The 19,265-nt window shown below is 36.3% G+C and overlaps 1 protein-coding gene across 6 annotated transcripts in view; it reads left to right on the top strand.

The window, feature by feature from the left end:
• Window positions 1-19,265, top strand: part of UGGT2 (UDP-glucose glycoprotein glucosyltransferase 2) — a 186,417-nt gene that overhangs the window by 147,058 nt on the left and 20,094 nt on the right. For all 6 annotated transcript variants that reach the window (XM_049853119.1, XM_049853118.1, XM_049853117.1 and 3 more), the window contains 6 exons: window positions 2,504-2,588; window positions 9,819-9,904; window positions 12,305-12,400; window positions 13,657-13,741; window positions 17,319-17,501; window positions 19,058-19,218. In XM_049853119.1, coding sequence (XP_049709076.1) covers window positions 2,504-2,588; window positions 9,819-9,904; window positions 12,305-12,400; window positions 13,657-13,741; window positions 17,319-17,501; window positions 19,058-19,218 — 696 coding nt within the window. The remainder of the gene's footprint in view (window positions 1-2,503; window positions 2,589-9,818; window positions 9,905-12,304; window positions 12,401-13,656; window positions 13,742-17,318; window positions 17,502-19,057; window positions 19,219-19,265) is intronic.

Raw genomic sequence — 19,265 nt, 5'->3', positions numbered from 1 at the left:
CCCATTTATTATTTAATTCTAATTGATACTACATTTATATTTAGGAAAAATATACCTGAAACACACTGAAAAGCTGAGCTAAAATAGCATTGTCTTGAGTTTCTAAGTTCAGATTTTAAAACTATTACCAAATTATTTGATCTTTTTTTATTCGCCTTTTCATTTGTTAGGCATAATTCCCACATGTGTGACTTTCTGTGTCTGTCAGCCTTTTTACAATCTTTAACTGCAGATCATCTGTACATATTCACTGCTGACTGTTGTTTACCTTGAATACAGAAATTTTCAATAGAATTATTCTCTTCTAGAAGAGAAAACCTGTGTAGATCTACTTTATAGACCTACAAATGCTCCTGAGTTTCCTAATTAAAAATTATAGATAATTTGAGATACTTTATGTGTATTTATATATGTGTGTTGTGTTTATGTATACACCTTCTAATATGCTAAATTATCACTCTGTACTTTTCACTTGAAATCTTGAGGTAAATTTTCTCCACAGACTGCCAGATTTGTATTTGTACATAATTTTGGTTTGGTGCTTTTGAGACTTGGTACCTATATGTTTTATACAGGAGGCAAGGGAGGTTACACACGGGCTTTCTATTTTTTTCTCTACAGTTTAGCTGGACCCATCATAAGGTGGATTTGAACTCTCTGGCTCTGGCAATGGTTAAAGCTTACTCTTGGTGGAGCACATTTGTGGGCTCTTAGACGTTCTCGCCCTTCCTTAACTCCCTGGTCTCAGTTGTGCACATCTCTATCCCAGTTGACTGACCACTTCTAGCACCTTCCTCAGCCTCTGGGCATCCAGGGGTACCCCTATTTTTCCTAAGGTCCCCTCGTCCTTTCAGGTTGCCATATTGGCAGGACGTGACTACCCCTTGGAAATAACAAAACCAGATCATTCTCCTGCTGGGCCACATCTGATCCATGGGAAACACATGACTTACCCAGCAAACTCTATGATGTCATGCCAGTCGCAAAGGCAGCATCACTCTTCTTCCTTTCAGTTAAAGCACTAAGGCGGTCCTTCCCAGATATCGGATCCTAGTTTGTGATCCCGTTTAGCTTCCTCTGCCTCGCTCAGCTTCAGAAAATACATTTCAGAATGTCTTTCCCTTAAAACTTCAGGATTAAAACATAGTACTCCGCCTCACCCATCCTTCCTCTAGAAGGTGTAATAGTGGAAACACACAGCCTGGCAACAGCTCTCTCCAAAGAAGCTTTTCAGCTTTCATTTCACATAGTCCCTTCTCTGAACCTTTTTATATGCTTTTGTGTGTGTCACCTCTCCAGGGGGCAGTCTGCGCAGAACAGTGCTGGTAGAAGCAGATGGCTGTGCATACTCCTTTTGTCGTCTGATATCTATCTGATTGGTGTCTCAGTGGAAACATTCTAGCATCCTTTTACTCCTCAAAATCTTCTCTTTAGTTCTTTACCACCACATGACGAGTGGTTTATGTGAATATTACTAAATTCACTACTCATCATAGTTTTTGTATGATCAGCACCTGAGCAACATTTATGACCAAAAGCTCTTGAGAGTTTTGAAGACATTGGACATTTCTACTATACAGGTTGGAATTGATTGTTTTCTAGTGGGAATTGTCAACAGGGCTATCCGACTTTGGTTTAACTACCTCATCTGGGGAATTGGGCATAAGGGGGAGTCAAAGGCACATATTATCACCACAGTACCAGAATTCCCAGGTCTTCATTTTAGAAAAATGTTAAACCATGTATTATAAATCTTACTGAACCCAGAATATCTACTAATTTGACATCTGATTGCATTCTGTCTTTGATAAAATACAGTCCTACTTTATATGATTTTTACAGTAGAATTTTTCAATATAAAATGAAAATAGCATCAAAAAAATCATTGAGCAAAGTTGTTACATTTGATTTGTTTACAGTTTTGAAAATAAGAGAATGAAATACACTGTAAAAAAAGAACAACCCAGTGCTGTAGAGTCGATTCCAACTCCTAACGACCCTAGAGGACAGAGTAGAACTGCCCCATAGAGTTTCCAAGGAGCTCCTGGCAGATTCAAACTGCTGACCTTTTGGTTAGCAGCTGTAGCACTTAACCACTACGCCACCAGGGTTTCTCAAATACACTGTGCGTTATGTAAAATAGAAACATTTGACTATGAAGATAGACATCAGACATATTTTCAATTTCGTGAATTTAATAATGTACTTCAAATTTTGGCATTTGAAAATAGCTAGTGGATATTTAAAATTTCTTGGACAGTGTAGAATTCTTTTGATATATAAACAAATTTGAATTAAGTTCAAAATGATGATAATTTTGAAAACTGTGTGACAGTATATCTTAATTCACTATAGAAAAAAGCAAGCATGATATATACACGAGATAATGTTTATTGCAAACTGAATTTATTGTGTTATTTATACCATCATAATTTTGTCTTACCTTGAAAAAAAATTTTTTTTTGAAATAATTATGCATGTTTATGCATTTTTCTACTTTTAGGCATGAAGGAACTGACTCTCAAAGAGACTTTGCAGATGTCATTGTTGTATTAAACAGCTTCAAAAGCAAGATACTGCAAGTGCAGGTGTGTGAGGCAGAAGCTTTTTATGGGATTTGTTCTAATACCAAGAATTATCTTTTTTTATCCTTAGTTAATTAACTGATTAATTTTTATTTTATAACTAGTTTTGATACCTCAAATATATTAGAACTCTGGCAGTAAAAGGAAGAAGAGAATTGATTTTATAAATTGAGGGGAAAGCAAAGAGCTTAAAGATAGAAGGAATTATTTGAAGTTATAATCTTCTGTACCTGTAGTGAGTTATTACAAATTAAGTCCTAGAAATGGGATCAAGAACACAGGTTGAAGAGTTAGCCCTGAAAAATAAGGAGTGATCTTTCTTAAGAAAAAAAAAAAAAAGGAGAAAAAGCATCTTTAATGATGGCAGGTTTAGTTCTTTTGAATCAATCCTCCTTCTTAAAAGTGGTAAAAATGCTGAATAAAAATTTTTTTTTTAATCTGAAAAGCAATGAAGAGCTGACAGTAAAGAAGTAATAAGGGTAATAAGGGACTACAAAGCCAGAATTAAAGAGAAAATAAGAGCCTAGTGAAATGAACAGCATAGAAGCTTGCATTACCCTGAGAGAGCTGTTAGTGCCCTGAGAACATTTGGCCATCCTGGCACACTGGAATTGTTTTAACTCAATTTTCTGGGTAATAGGGACAGGAATTAAAACTGAGAACCCACATGAAGTGGGTAATCAATTAGGAGACCTTCTCTACAATAAAGTGGCAATAGTGTAAGGAGAAAGTTGACCCATAAGTAAATTATCTCACATAGTTTAGTTTTTTAGCCCAAATTTGTCCTCAACCTAAGTAGTCCAGGGATCCCCAAGCTTTGGGCTTGCACTGGCGTAGTTTTAGATTGACATGGTACACAGGCATCTTGACAGAAGTATCTGTAAATTTCTGGAGGAAGATAACTAAATCCTAAGCTACAAATCGAATTTTTCATGTACAAAGACTAGCATGTGATCAAAGATAACCAAATACACAATTAAAAGCAGCAAACAACAGAAAACAGACACACAAGCACTTCATATATTAGAATTACTGACACAGACTCTGAAACAATTATGCTTACTGCATTTAAAGAAATAAAAGACAAGTTTGAAATTAATTGCAGGGACCAGGAAAGTATAAAAAGTATATATCAGTTTGTTTTAAAAAGCAAAACTTATGAAATAGTACAAAAACCCAAACCCATTGCTGTCAAGTTGATTCCGACTCATAGTGATCTGATAGGACAGAGGAGAACTGCCCCATAGGGTTTCTAAGACTGTAATCTTTACAGAAGCAGACCACCAGGCTTTTCTCCCGTGGAATGGCTGGTGAGTTTGAACTACCAGCCTTTCAGTTAGCAGCCAAATGCTTAACCATTGCACCACCAGGGCTCCCCCCCCAAAAAAAAAAAAACCAAAATTAAGAATTCAGTAGATGGGTTTAACATTCCTGAAAAGAGAATTAGTGAATTCAAAGATAGGCAGAAAAAGGTGTCCTAAATGCAATAGGGACAGAAAGAAAAGGAAAATACAGCAGAGAGTATAAAAGAAATAGAAAACAGTTAAAAAGTCTAAGATACTGGGAACTAGGTTGCCACTTACTGTTTTTGTGACCTTGAACAAATTTCTTAACCTCTTTCTGTCATGTTTTCCTCATCTGTAAAATGGAGTTAATAACAGAACCTTACTTAACATGTATGGTTGTTATGAGGATAAGATAGTTTAGCTTTGCAGAGTGCTGAGTATTTGTTTACTAAATAAAGTAAGTTTAAATGGAGTTTCAGAAGATGATGAAAGAAAAATAGAATAGAGGTAATATTTGAAGTAATAATGGCTGAGAATCTTCCAGAAGTGGTGAAAGATAACTCTCCCCACCAAAAAAAGATGTGTTGCTGTTGAGTTTATTTTGACTCATGGCAATCCCATGTGTTTCAGGGTAGAACTGTACTCCAGTAGGGTTTTCAGTGGCTAATTTTGGGGAAGGAGGTTGTCAGGCCTTTCTTCCAAGGCACCTCTGGGTAGATTCAAATTGCCATCTTTTTGGTTAGTAGCCAAGCACTAAACTGTTTGCACTACCCAGGGACTCCTTGACGAGGCTATCAATTGCATATTCAGCAAGTCCAGTGATTAATAAGCAAGATAAATAAAAGGAATTCCACACCTAGATTCCTGTTGGTGAAACTGCAGAAAGCAAAGAGAAAGTCTTGAGAACAGCCAAAGAAAAGAAAAAAATACCTTCAAAAAAGCTATAAGTAGACAGTTGATTTCTCAGTGTAATGATGACAGCTAGAGGATAACTGGAATGATACTGGAGGGTGCTGGAATAAAAAAAAAAAACAGAACCAGTGTGATACATGGTAAGCACAAAATATAAGGTAGAATTTAATCATATAATATTGAATTATACCACTAATTACATTAAATGTAAATGGACTAAATGTTCCAATAAAAGGCAAAGATTGTTATATTGGATTTTTTTTCTTTAACTATATTTGTTTGCAGAAAACATACCTAAAATATAAGAATACAACTTCAGGATGAGGATGAAAAATAAAAATATGGCACAAGTATACTAGTCCAATACTAACCTAAACAAAGCTGACATAGCTATGTATATATCAGAAAAAATAGATATGAAAACGACAAGTATTAATGATAAAGAAGATAATTTTATAAAGATGAGGCAGAAAAGAAATAGAATGATAAGGAGAAACAATTCTCTGTCATGTTGGGTTATTTTTAACTTAGTTCTTTTAATAACTGATAAAGCAGACCAAAGCATCAGGAGGGATATGGAAGATATGAAAAATGTGATTTTAAATCATGACCTAATAGATGTATAAAGAACACAACACCAAATACAAAGTCTTTTCAAACACACAGAAAAAATAACATTACATTTTGTTGAAAAACAAATTTCGAAAGAATGAAATTACACCTAGTATGTTCTCTATCTGTAGTGCAGTAAAGGTAGAAATCAATAAGCAAAGATAACTAGGAAATACTCATGTTTGGAATCTCTAAAATCAAACAATAGGCTACCTAAGCTGTTACCTTATGCATTGCCTAGATCATAAACTACTACATCACCAAATATTGCCTTGCATTCCACTTGATAACCTATGCCTAATCACCAATGCCCTTGATTCTGTGCTTGCTTGGTTCCTACATGCCATTCCCGCTCACTTTTGATACCCTTTAATGACCTTGCCTTCCTTCTTCATTTATAACTTACACTCTCACCTTAAATACATTTATTCTGGTTGTTCCAGGTGAACAACCCAAGAAAATCCAGACCAGCTGCTTGAGTTTGTAACTCAACCCAAACACTTTAGGGCCAGCTTTTCAGCTAGTTTTATCCTAGTCCTGCAAACAAGAAAGAAGATATTCTCTCTGGGGGGAGGAAGGGGAGCCTATCCCATCTTTAGATAGTTTTGACTATTGAAAAATTGATCAAGTTTTGTTGTTTCTTGAGCAGAAATTTTTCAGTCTGTAAACTGGTTCTAGTATGACCTCTTGGTCCCTAGTATAGAACAAGTCTAATTCCCTCCCCACAGCTATCAAATCTTTGAGGGCATTAATCATGTCCTAACTGATTCAGTCATTCTACAGCCTTGTCATACCTAGGTCCATCATAGGTTGTGCAGCTGTTTTCTAATAGACAATTTTATCTCTTTACCATTCATCTCTCGGCATTACAGCAAAAAGACAAAAACAAAAAGTAAGGTAGGAGGACAAGAGAAAGAAAAGACAACATGGAGAATCAGTCCTTGAAGTCCACTAATAAGAACTCCAGGAAGAAAAAACAGAAAATGGAAGAGAAAAAATTATTCTCAGAGGAAGGGAGATTAAAATGTTCATGTCAAAACCAAAAACCAAACCCACTGCTGTCAAGTCAACTCTGACTCATGGTGACCCCACGTCTTACAGAGTAGGAGTGCTCCATCGGATTTCCTTGGCTATAATCTTTACAGACACAGATCACCAGGCCTTTGTTCCGCAGTGCTGCTGAGTGGGTACCTGGGTGGCACCAAACAGTTTGTGTTTGACTGTTAACCTAAAGGTTGGTGGTTCTCACCCACTGAGAGGTGCTGTGGAAGGAAGGCCTGGCGATCTGCTTCTGTAAACATTACAGCAAAGAAAACCCTATGGAGCAGTTTTATTCTAACACATGGAGTCTCCATGAGTCAGAATCAACTCCACAGCAACAGGTTTGGTTTTAGATGAGTAGTAAATTTTAATCCAAGCAAATTAAGTGTAATTAACCCCTCAGGCATGGTTCCTTCTGGATCAGCTCAAGGTAGTGCCCAGTAGTAGTCTCAAGTCTCTTAAAGCCCTAGGGTTCCAGGTCACCTGAAAGGAAGGGTGAGAAGGGGAGAGGGGTGGTTGTAACCAGCGTACCTTGACACAAACACACACAGCCACACCCTTTCAACTAAAGCAAAGCAGTTCTACTTATCTCCTTTAAAACTCTTTTGAAAAGGGGGGAAAAAGATTCCTTGCCTGATAGAGTTTGAAAACCTTAGGATAAGTTGCTACATTTACCAAAAAATTTCATTTTCTTCAAAACCATATTCTTTGTTTCTGCTGCGAATCTCTTTAAAACTCTTGGCTGTTATTTTTCCCCCTAAAATTCTACATGAGGAATTGCAATTTGAGGCATACTATTCTACATTTGGTCATTACTGTTAGTTAATAGTTCTGACCCATTTTTAAAGATTAGAATAAATGTTCCAAATTAACTTTGATTCTTGGTTCCCAGTCATTCTAGGTTCCACATAAACTAATGATGATACAGGTGACAGAGGCTTTAAAAATGACTTTATTGTAATATCAGCACGAAAATCAGAGTAGACCATGTTTCAATAAGTCAAGCTCCTATCTCAAATTATGTAAAGAAAAACTATGCTGTGGCTTACACCCACTGTAACTTCTTCTGAATACCTTGGTATAGTTATTAGATTATATGTATATATGCTAACTTCCATAGCAGATGAAAAACATGCATCTTTATAAGTAAAAAATGATATTGCAGAAACTGAACCAATCATGGGCAGAATAAACCATTCACAGTATTACCTGTATCACAGCCAGAGTAGTCATTTTTATGAGACAGCTTTGAAGGAAACAAAGTGAGATAAAGAAATTTTTATTTCCACAATTCCTCTTAGAAAGAACACAGGAAAAAAATAACTTTGATAAACCTCTTTGGATGAAGGGAAGTAACTCAAACACATTCAGATGTGCATTAAAAATGGCAGTTACTAAGCTGTCTGCAGCACACTAGGAGAGGAATGAGTATGGCTCTTGGGAGAGATGGCCTATGAATTAGGGGAAGAGAAAGAAGGGGGAAATCAGGGAAAGGGGAGAGCTAGGGGATGTAGAGAGGCTACATGGTTTCAGATGTAATGCCTACGTGAACCCCCAAATCTCCAGCCAACTAACAAAGGCAAGTGGGGGATCTAGGAATTTGTAAAGAAGCTGAGCTTTGCACCCATGTGGGACAAAACCATGCAGTGCGCTCTTGGAGAAGCCAGGTAAGGAATAAAGTCTTAGCTGACATCTGAGTTACAGGAAATAATTTCTTCCAATTAGTTATATCAAGACGCACTTGAAGGCTAGCACATCCTGGGCCCTTCATGATACAGCTCTGCTCAAAGTCAGTGACTGTCCATCTATAGGACAATCAGAAATCTCTGCCCTCTAAATATTCCAGGGCATCACCGTTGGTGCCTGATGGGACAGAACCTAACACTTGGTCAAGTGTACAGTTAAAAGCATGTTCAAAGCTGCTTTAAGAAGAAAGTTCTGATCTTGCCTGTGGTCAGAAGGCCCACAAATTACCAAGTAGGATCAGTGAAAAAGACCCACGAAAGATGCTAACAGCTACCAAAGAGAAAAGGCAGATCACCACAATAGCAGGACATTGTGACTAGCATCAGACTTTTCATCCTCAAACTAGATGTTAAGAGACAGCAAAACACAGCCTTAAGGTTCTGAGGAAAAACATGTTGAACCTAGAATTCTGTATCTAGCCAAACTCTTAATCAAATGGGAAGTAAAAATAAAGTTTTTTTCTGAAGTGCAAAAATTTAGAGAAGTTATTTTTCGTACCCCTTCCTGAGTAAGTTTGCCAGTACAATGAATATGAATTCCAAGGAAGAGAAAGATAGGTCGTTTGAAAAATGATGAAGCTAATCTGAAAAACGAATGAGAATAAGGCCTACATAGAAAAAAGTTAGTGATTGAGCTCCAAGAAAAAGAAATTCCATGTAATTAGATAACATGAGTAATAAACTAGAAAATATTAGTTATGTAGTAAAGAAAACATATATCTCCCTATAAGATAATGACAGTTAAATTCCAAGAAAACTACTACTCCAGTAGTAGAATGTTGGAAACGAGAATTCATTTGAGAAAGAGTCTCCTTTAAGTGGCATAGAGGTCATGTACTTAGAACCTGATATACAATCTCGGTATACTTTCTGTGCCCTTTAGGGCCCTCCTGATCCCTCAGTAAGTACTATTTACATTGTTGTAATAATATTCAAGTTGTTAACATTATAACAAAGTGCCAAAGATATAATTATGTTTACTAAACAAAATATAAATATCCATATTTACAACAGTAAAGTAAAAATTTAGCTAATGTAAGTTAGGAGATGGAGGGAAGAGGTAGGGGTATTAGTATTCTTAAAAGCTGGGTATACAAGATAAACTGTCGAAGTTGTTGGAGTAAAAAACAGATATATAAATATTAAAGTTTCAAAAATACTCAGTAGAAGAACTAAAGATATTACTACCAAGTAAGATGTTACTTCCCAGCCTAGAAGGGAAGGAAGGCACTGATATGAAGAGGGAAAGCCTCATCTGTCATAACCAAGAATAAATAATGACTAAACTCCATGACTCACGAGTTGGTATCAACTCCGTGTTGATGAGTTTTTGTTTGTTTGTTTGTTTTGATTTTGGTTTTGGGTAAACTCTATGAACTTAGAAATACCAGTAGGTAATTTCTGAGGTTGATAAATCAGCAAATAGGAGTAAAAGCCCATTATTTAGCAATCTGGAGGGAGCCCCTAGGAGAAATTAAAATGAGGTTGAGTTGGTAGTAGAAGCCCAAATTGTGCTGTAACAATTCCGAGATGTAGCCTGACATCATTTACTCCAACTATCCTAGATTTTCAGGGGACCATGCAACACTGTATTTAAAACTGCCAAATTCTACAATTTTTCTTTACCGTGCTATCAGGTGCAGAAAAAGCCAGACAAAATTGAGGAAGATATCCTAACCGATAAAGATGAAAAAAAGAAAGGAATGTGGGACTCCATTAAAAGGTAATTAATAATGAATACTTCAGCACATTATTATAGATCCGTTAATAATCTACTTGTGGAAGTATTGCAGATGTAAAAATTTAAGTAAAGCCCAGATCCTTTCCTCTCGGAGGGGTATGGTAGGTACGTAAGTGTTAATAATATGAGATAGGGAGTTAGAGCTGTAAGATCATGAAGTCCTGTTCAAACCAAAAGACAAAAATGTATCTAGTTTCCTCAAGAAGGAACTCCTTGGAGAAGTGTGTGGCTAAGATGCACTCCAAAGAATGGACAGGATTTCAAAAGTTGGAGGTAGGGGAGAGTGCATTCCAGGTGAAGGTACCTAATGACATAAAGTGAAAAAGATTGGGTATGTTTAAGAACAGAAAGTAGCCCAGCTTAGCTGGGACGGTGGATATGGTGGAGAATCTCTAAGATAAATTAGAACCTATATTAATGAGATTATTGATTTCAAAAAAGGAATATATTAGCTTACATAGTTAAAGAGTTCAGAAGTAGAACTGACTTTATGTGCTCAAGAGATGTAGCCTGGAAATTGTCTTCATCTCATTTCTGCTGTTATGTGTGCCTGCTTCATTTTTCAGGCAGGCTTTGCCCAGTGAAAGTGTGCCATCTCCAGTGACAAGAGATTGCCTTTCTTTCCACATGAGTTCCAAGGCTGACTCACTGGTCCAGCTATAGCCATGTGTCCCAAACTGAACTGGTTACTGTAACTTTCACCAAGTTTGGATCAGATGCCTACTTCTAGTACTGGTGGAAAGACCTGCCCCACCCAAGCTTCATGGAATGAAATTGGGGGAGGAATGGTTCCCCGGAGAAATATTTAGGTTGCCCTTTCTGGAAGATGAGTAAAGCCTGTTAGGCAGGGAAAAACAAAGACTGTCTGGTGTAGATGCACATTATAGAGAGTTTTTATAAGTCCATTTTAGAGAACTGGACATATTTTTAATTAGATAACCACTGGTCATTTTGATCTTGGACAAAAAACTGTTTAAGTAGTAGAAACTTGTAAGCCAAGTAGGTTCAACAACCTAAGCAGATTTTGTTGTACAAGTCAAAGGCACTGCCATCTTTTTACATTTTGCCCAGTTTTTAGGCTTCTTTTGAGAATGAATAGATGTAAGTATTAAACTATTGTTATACAAAAAGGATGCCAAAACACCATAAGTCTCTGTTAGAGAGGCGGTAAGCTTTTGGTATGTTAACTCTTCCAGATACCTGAGTATTGTGTATCTTACAATACCTTCACTCTTTATCTTAGATTTAGTGCTAACTTACTGTGGGTTTTTTTCCCACAGAATCAACTGTGTGTTTTTCTTACTTGGGGGATTACAGTAAGAAAATATTTGAAAAATTGCTTCTATCATAACAATAAGTATTTGGCAAAATATATCCCACTGATGATTGCCAGTTGTTTAGTTTTCCAGATTTTAAATATCTGTGCATGTAAAAATGAGGTGGTTTAATTAAATAAATTTTTTTTAAAAAGGAAATAAAATATACATACAAATACCCCAAATTAAACATTCCTTTGCTTTTCCATATGAGATGGGTCGTACTAAAGGCTGATCTGGGTCCAGAAAGTATTGAAAGTGACAACACCAAACCGGTTGCTGCTGAGTCAATTCCGACTCAATAGCAACACTGTAAAACAGAGTAGAACTGCCCTACAGGGTTTCCAAGAGCAGCTGGTGGATTTAAACTGCCAACCTTTTGGTTATTAGCAGCCAAGCTCATAACCACTGCACCACCAGGGCTCCGGGTTGAAAATGACAAACTGGCACCAGATTAACCTGCAGTGGCGTAAACCACAGAGTGGCCATGGCTCCCCATTGCTCCTCACGGAGGCTTGCCGAAAGCACACGGAGTGAAGAATACATACAGTCAGAGGAGCCCCGAACTGTTGACTTCTGCAGCCTTTTAGCCTGGGAGAGCCGTGTTAGCAGCACTGAGGATATACCCTGTCATCACATTGGACAGTTCTTGCTGTGCCCTAGTTATACACTCTACGTCCTGTCTCCTTCTGCACTCTGGGCCTGTTCGAAGTTCAGTATATTAGCAACGGCCATGGTATACCTTAACCTGTTCTTTTTTTTTTTTTTTTTTCCTCAAAACAACTTTTTGAAACAAAGACAAAGATGTGTTTGCATTCCATGTTATAAACCAAAAAAAAACAGTAAACATCAAAGGAAAAAAAAAAACATCAGGTGATGTTAATTAACCACATGCTTTTAATACTAACAGTTTATAATTGCTGAGATAAAAGTTTTTAAGTTTAATAACTTCGTTTTGAAAGCCATTCCTATTTTTATTGCTCATCAAGTTTGAATTTTATTTAGTTACTAACTTTTGCAGATGTGTATTAAAACAAACTGTCAATTACTGCTTCTTTATTCCAAGTTTCACAATAAGGTTGCATAAAGAAGACAAAAGGGAAGCAGATGTTCTAAACATTTTTTCAGTTGCTTCTGGCCATTTATACGAGCGCTTTTTAAGGTGGGTATACTTTGTATTTAATGTTTTGAAAAGGTAACACATTCACATGGTTCAAAGCTCAAAAAGAATAAAGGGGTATAGAATGAAAAAAAAATCTCACCGCGCTTCCTTGGTACCCTGTTCCCTTTCCCACTGAAAACCAGTATTGTCATTACAGCCCGACAGAGATGCGTTAGGTATATACAAGTAAATACATAGGCTTTTTCTTTAACTCCTTTTTACTCAGTAATGAAGTATATCGTGCTCTGCACCTTGCTCTATTTTTTTAATTTAAAGTTATAAGGTAAGAATATATTTTTAAAATGAGGAATTATATTTGGAATATTGATTTTCTTTAAAGCTAAAAAATAGACGTATTTATAACAAGATGATATGTGAGAGAAGGTATATAGTAAATATTCCTTTTTTGGTGAAGAAACAGCTTGTTTCATAAAATGGGTAAGAAGAAGTAAGCGTATTTGCAAAGTAAAAGGGCTATTTTTTTTAAAATCTGTGGAAGAATAAAAGAGAATGCCTTTCAGTTGTAGTGTTGATATTTAAAAATGGAACTTTAGATATATTTGCATCTTCTCTAAATGATTTCGCATAGAAAAGTGAATTGTCTAATGAATTTATCAATATAGACAGATCATTCTATTCTTTTAAGTTTTGCATGCCTAATATTAATCACACAGAAACAGAGCCAAGATTAGATACAAAAGGTCAGCAGTTCAAATCCACCAGGTGCTCCTTGGAAGCCCTATGGGGCAGTTCTACTCTGTCCTGTAGGGTTGCAGTTTGAGTAGGAATCTACCTGACAGCTATGTGTGTGTGTGTGTGTGTGTGTATGTGGTCTCTGTCAAATGAAGGAAAAAGGCAATCAATTTAGTCTATGTCATATGTATATATATATAGTTTTTTGTCTTTGTAAATTACGTACTTGATAATCCAAAAACCAAAACCAAATCCACTGCTGTCGAGTCGATTCCAACTCATAGCAACCCTATAGGACAGAGGAGAACTGCCCCATAGAGTTCCCAGGGAGCGCCTGGCGAATCTGAACTGCCGACCCTTTGGTTAGCAGTCGTAGCACTTAATCACTGTGCCACCAGGGTTTCCACTTGACGATCAACCATAGTATATGAAGATATTTCAGTCTGTGTCTCCATAATTCATAGTGAAAAACTTCTGATACCCTTAAATATTTAAAAACCATAGGAAAAGTAGGATGAACTGTTAATGTTATCTTATAATGGGTTTAATGTTCTTCCATACAGAATTATGATGCTTTCTGTTTTACGGAACACCAAGACACCAGTGAAGTTTTGGTTTCTAAAAAATTATCTCTCACCAACATTTAAAGTAAGTACAGCAATCTTTTTTATCATAGAATAGTTCATGTTTAAGTAGTAAATTCCTTATATCAATGTAAGTTCGTATACCATTTCTCTTTTCAAACCAGGCCTTTTGAAATATATATTTATTCAAAATATTATTTTTGATAAATTTTAAACCTTTATTATTTAGTATTTTGTATCAAGCTTAAGATACATCTATGTGGTATTTATTTAAAGAAGAGTTTAAAAGGAAAGAACAGGAGGAGAAAGAGGTTATTTTTAAGCAAAATCAAAATGAGAATTGTTACTGGTTTCCCATGATAAAATAATGAATAATTGGATAAAATTTGGGAACGAAAAATATATACAGATGGTCAGTAAAAGGAATTGGATCCTGTTACGTTTTTACAAATTTTTACAGGACCAGTAGTATCAAGAAAATTTGAAGACTGTACCACAGAAAAATAGTTTCATAGTGCTGAGAATAACAAGCATATCTTATTTTTGTGCAATACATTGATGGGTATGCTAATCTAGACACTGTGGTCTGAGACATTTTATATTTAGCAAGTTTTCGGGTGGCCGACATCTGTTACCCTACTCAGTCTCACACTCCACCTTCAAAATGTGTCCTATTCCTTCCTGTTGTCACTACAAAGTGAGCGAATTCCGCAAAAATTAGAATCTAATTTGATAGTAGATCAAAAAAACCTCTTTTTCTAGACCAAAAGCAGTGATAAAGGAAGAGGTAAAAATAACCAACCATGCTTTTATACCTTAGTGTTTGTCAGGCACATTGGTAAGTACTTTATGTACATACTCAGTTTTTTTCATAACAACCCTGTGTGTTAAGTACTGTACTGTCCCCAGAAAACCAAGACTCAGAAATTTAAGTAAATGGCCTTAAGAGTTTGGGAGGTCCCTGAGACCACCGTCAGGTTCAGTAATTCACTAGAAGGACTCACAGAACTCAGAAAAGCCGTTACCTTCACAGTTATGGATTATTACAGTGAAAGAAAACATTAGAATCAGCAGAGGGGAAGAGGTGCCCAGGGCAGGGCACAGGAGACACTGGGCACAGACCTTCCCGTTGTCCCTTCCTCGTGGCGTCGTGCAGACAGCACTTATTTCTCCTAGCAGCAAAGTGGAACAGCACACACAGAATATTGCCAGCCAGGGAAGCTCACCTGGGCCTGGTGTCCAGAATTTTTACTGGGAGTCGGCCACATAGGCACAGCTGACAGTCCCTGTGATCGACCTTAGTCTCAAGCCCCTCCAGAGGTCAAGCAGTTACCACATGGCTTAAGGCCCCCCTCATAAATCACATCGTTAGCATAGACTATCCGGTGTAGCCCAAGGTCCCCTGGTAAACAAAGACATGCTTATCAGGTCAGACATTCCAAGGGTACAGCTTAATTTCTGGGAGCTGGGGCCAAAGGGCAAAGCCTTTCTTTGTACAAGGCTAATCCTTTACTGCACAAGTCTGAGATCAAATAGCTAATTAGGAATATAGCTGAAGTTTGAACACAGGTGTTGTCACCTCAGAGCCAAGGTGCTTAACCCTTAAGTCGCAGCCCCTGCGCCCTCCACCACCAACAATGCATCCTCCGGTGTCCATGAGGTCACTGTGAGGTTGCCGTGCGTCAGAACCAACTCAGTGGCAATGTGTTTGGTTTTTTTGATGTGTTGCTCATTTGGAAATAGACAAAAAACTGAAAAAGAACCTGTAAATGTCAACAAGGAGTCCTACTAGTCTGTTTCTAAATTTTTAATGTTATCCTACGTGTCACCGCATAAGAGGATTTAACTCTATATAAATTGAAAAAATACAACCTATTTAAAGATTTTCTTAGTGGGAAATATCATTCACTAAGAAAAACAGTGCAATGTCTAGATAAAATTCTTGGTCCACTAGATGGTCAAAAGCAATGCCATCTTTGAAGTAGTATGTTCCATCTTTTTATAATTTTTCCTTCTCCTCAAATTTTTTATCTTTTTAAAAGTCTTTGAAATATAACATGTACAAAAAAGTACACAGATCGTAAGCATACAACTTGATGAATTTTTATAAACTTAAACTCAAATATAGAAACAAATCACTTGTACCCCAGATTCTTCTCCAGTTTTTAAAAAAACATACTCTGTTCTTTCAAATCTTTGCTGAAATTATACCTACTTATGGAATCCTTGCCTGACTACACTGTGTAAAATTAAAACTCCTCCTTATCTGCCTCTCTGTTCACCTTCCTGTTTTATTTTTCTCCATAGCACAACCTTCTATAAGTAACTAATTTCATTCATTTTCTGCATTACCAAACCCATTGCCTTTGAGTCAGTTCCAACTCGTAGAGACCCTATAGGATGGAGTAGAACTACCCCATAGGGTATTCCAAGGAGCAGCTGGTAAATTTGAACTGCCAGTCTTTTAGTTAGCAGCCAAGCATTTAATCACTGTGCCCCAGAGCTCCGTTTTCTATGTACCCACCCAGTGCCATCGAGTCGATTCCGACTCAGTACTACCTGTAAAATGTAAGCCTTGTGAGGGACACGATTTTTATCAGTTTTGTTCACTACTGTATTGATGGGATCTAGAACAGGGCCTGGCACATAGTTAATAATCAGTAAATATTTTAAATATGTATTTGTTGAACAAAGAAAAAATATTTTTCTAATTGTTCCCAGTGTTCTTTGGTTTTTTCTTAATTTTCAAACCAAAGCAGTGACTCCCAGCAGAACACCCATAATTTCAACATTTCAATCACAGGTAAAACTGAGGGGTTACATTAAGGAACATATTTTAAATCTACATTGGTCTCATAAAAGCAGGAAAAAATTAAGCGTATGACAAGCAATTAGCTACCCATGAGAACTGAGGGGGAAAGAGCAAATTCTGCCTTTGCTTTGCTTACCCATGGCCCCCTTCTCCTTTACATCCTCCCTCTCAGCTTTTGGGTTCTTGAGCCATGCGTAGCTAATGATGTATTGCATTAACTGCTTTTGATTTGAACAGGAAACAAGGTATGTCTAATCCTGTAAAAAGACAATCAAATATCAAATATTTTGAGATAATAACTACCTTGTCTTTTTAAACCTTGAATTAATCATAAACCTCAAAATGAAAGTCGTGAAGAATCTGTTTTTATCAGTTTATAGCTCACACTGTGTCTTTTGTGTGCCCTCTTTATCGTGTCTCCAACCAACGTACTGACGTATATATAAACTGTTAGATGCATAGGTGTTCCAAAATCCATAGGTCCTTCTTTCTAAAGGCAAGCGTTCTCAAGTCAAACGTTCACAGTAAAAGTGTGAGAACACATGTATCTTAGTTAACAAGCTTGTTAGCTAATACATGGTACCTGTTATTTTACATGACATTAAATTACATAGCTTTATGTACACCTGTATTTTTATATTTGCCGGCATCTTTCTATTTCTCATTAGTAGGTGCAAGTCTAAGAAGTAGCATTTAGACATTTTCTAGTAGCTTGTAACAATTTATAGTAAACTCTACCTTTAAAAAAAAATTTTTTTTTCTCTCTGAAACAGAACTCCTTTCTTCCTTGAATATATTGTTTGATTTTTGGTGTGTGTTATGCTTTTAGGAAGTAATTCCTCACATGGCTAAGGAGTATGGATTCCAATATGAACTAGTCCAATATAGATGGCCCCGTTGGCTTCATCAACAGACTGAAAAGCAAAGGATTATTTGGGGTTACAAAATTCTTTTCCTTGATGTCCTTTTTCCTCTGGCGGTGAACAAAATCATTTTTGTTGATGCTGACCAGGTAATAAGATTAGCTGTTGTTTTGAGTAGTATTCAGACTTACTTTACACTTCTCTCTGAATAAAGAAACATAATTTATGTTGCTTGTGTTAATTACTACCCTAGTTGCTGTGCTACATAAGCATATAAGATACAATTTTAATATATAAGCAAAGTACCTTCAAAAACAAAATGTCAGAATTACATGGAAAACTTAAGGGTACTGTAGGAAGTACCATTAATAATTTAGGAAATGTCCATTTCTCTTTGAAGTACTAATTTTTTTAGTTTTAGAATTTAAAAAAATTTTAATCATAATAAAAGTAGTTACATGGGCTCCCATGAATATGGAATATTTGTTGTGATGCATTGAAAAAATGAGACATTTCTTTTCACTGGAAGTTAACCAGTTGCACACAACACTCCACCCATTCTTCCACCTTCAACAGCAGTTTTTGGCATTCAGCTAATCCCCAAATCCTCATCACTCTACCGTCTAAGGTCTTAAATTTGGCAAAAATTTTAGGATTCTCAGTCTTAAAGATGTAGTATTGTAAAAACTGTTAAAACCTTTCTGCTTATCTCCTTACATTGCCTTTGGAATTATTAATGGGAAAAAATATTTGGAAAACACAAAAATTTTAAGGACACTAATATGTAAATATGAAAGTTTGTGAATACATGCATATGTTAGTATTTATATTTTAGAAAAAAGTATCTCAAGTCATAGAATTTACATATATTCTAAATCCTTATTATTTTTGGACTATCTTCCAGATTGGTAACCATGAACCATTATAATAAAATAGACAAATGTGGGTGATGATGTAAGCATTTCCCAGTCTACTATCTAACATAAAATTTATTTTTCCCACCCTCCCCTGACATATACAATAATATTTTTCCGACAGGCTAGAGAGTCTTTTAAAAACTAAGACTTACTAACATTATTTGATTTAAGCCGTTTGGAATAATCAGATTTTTCTCTGTTATTCTAATATTTGTCTATATATAATAATGGAGGTTTAAGAACAGTGGTTAAAGCACTGGGCCACTGATCGAAAGGTCTGTGGTTCAAACCCACCAGCCTCTCCACAGAAGAAGGATATGGCAGTAGGCGTTTATGAAAATGACAGCCTTGGGAACCCTGTGAGGCAGTTTTCCTCTCTGCTGTAGGTTTGCTGTGAGTCGGAATTGACTCAACAGCATCGAATTTTGTTTTTAACATAAAAAAGATTCTGAATTACTAATTTATACCTTGAGATACTAAGAGGTATGCACTTGAATAATGTTTAAAACCTTCCCAAAGTATATTTTGTGTAAAATACCTTGTTTAAAAAGGATTTAACCAGCTATTCTTACTAATGCATAAGACCACTGTCATATAGACCAGATATCAAAATTTTAGATTTCTATGAGGTTAAGAGGTAAAAAACAGGTATTTAGCAAACTCACATTACGTGAAGCAAATGCAGTTTTCTGTATCTCTACAAGAACATAATGATAACTTGCAATTCAGATAGAAAGGGCTTATATTATTTTATGGTACTCATCTGAGAACCTATCTTAATTGTCTAGATTGTGAGACATGACCTAAGAGAACTTCGAGATTTAGATCTGGGTGGAGCCCCGTACGGGTATACCCCGTTTTGTGATAGCCGCACTGAAATGGATGGATATCGTTTCTGGAAAACAGGATACTGGGCATCACATCTTTTAAGAAGGAAATACCACATCAGGTAAGAAAATTCACACTCTTACCTTTTAGCAAGTAAATAATTTCTTG

The sequence above is a fragment of the Elephas maximus genome, chromosome 14 (assembly GCF_024166365.1).
Source record: "Elephas maximus indicus isolate mEleMax1 chromosome 14, mEleMax1 primary haplotype, whole genome shotgun sequence".
NCBI lineage: Eukaryota > Metazoa > Chordata > Mammalia > Proboscidea > Elephantidae > Elephas > Elephas maximus.
Note: the sequence above shows the minus strand (reverse complement) of the source record. Positions and strands in the feature narration are given on the sequence as shown.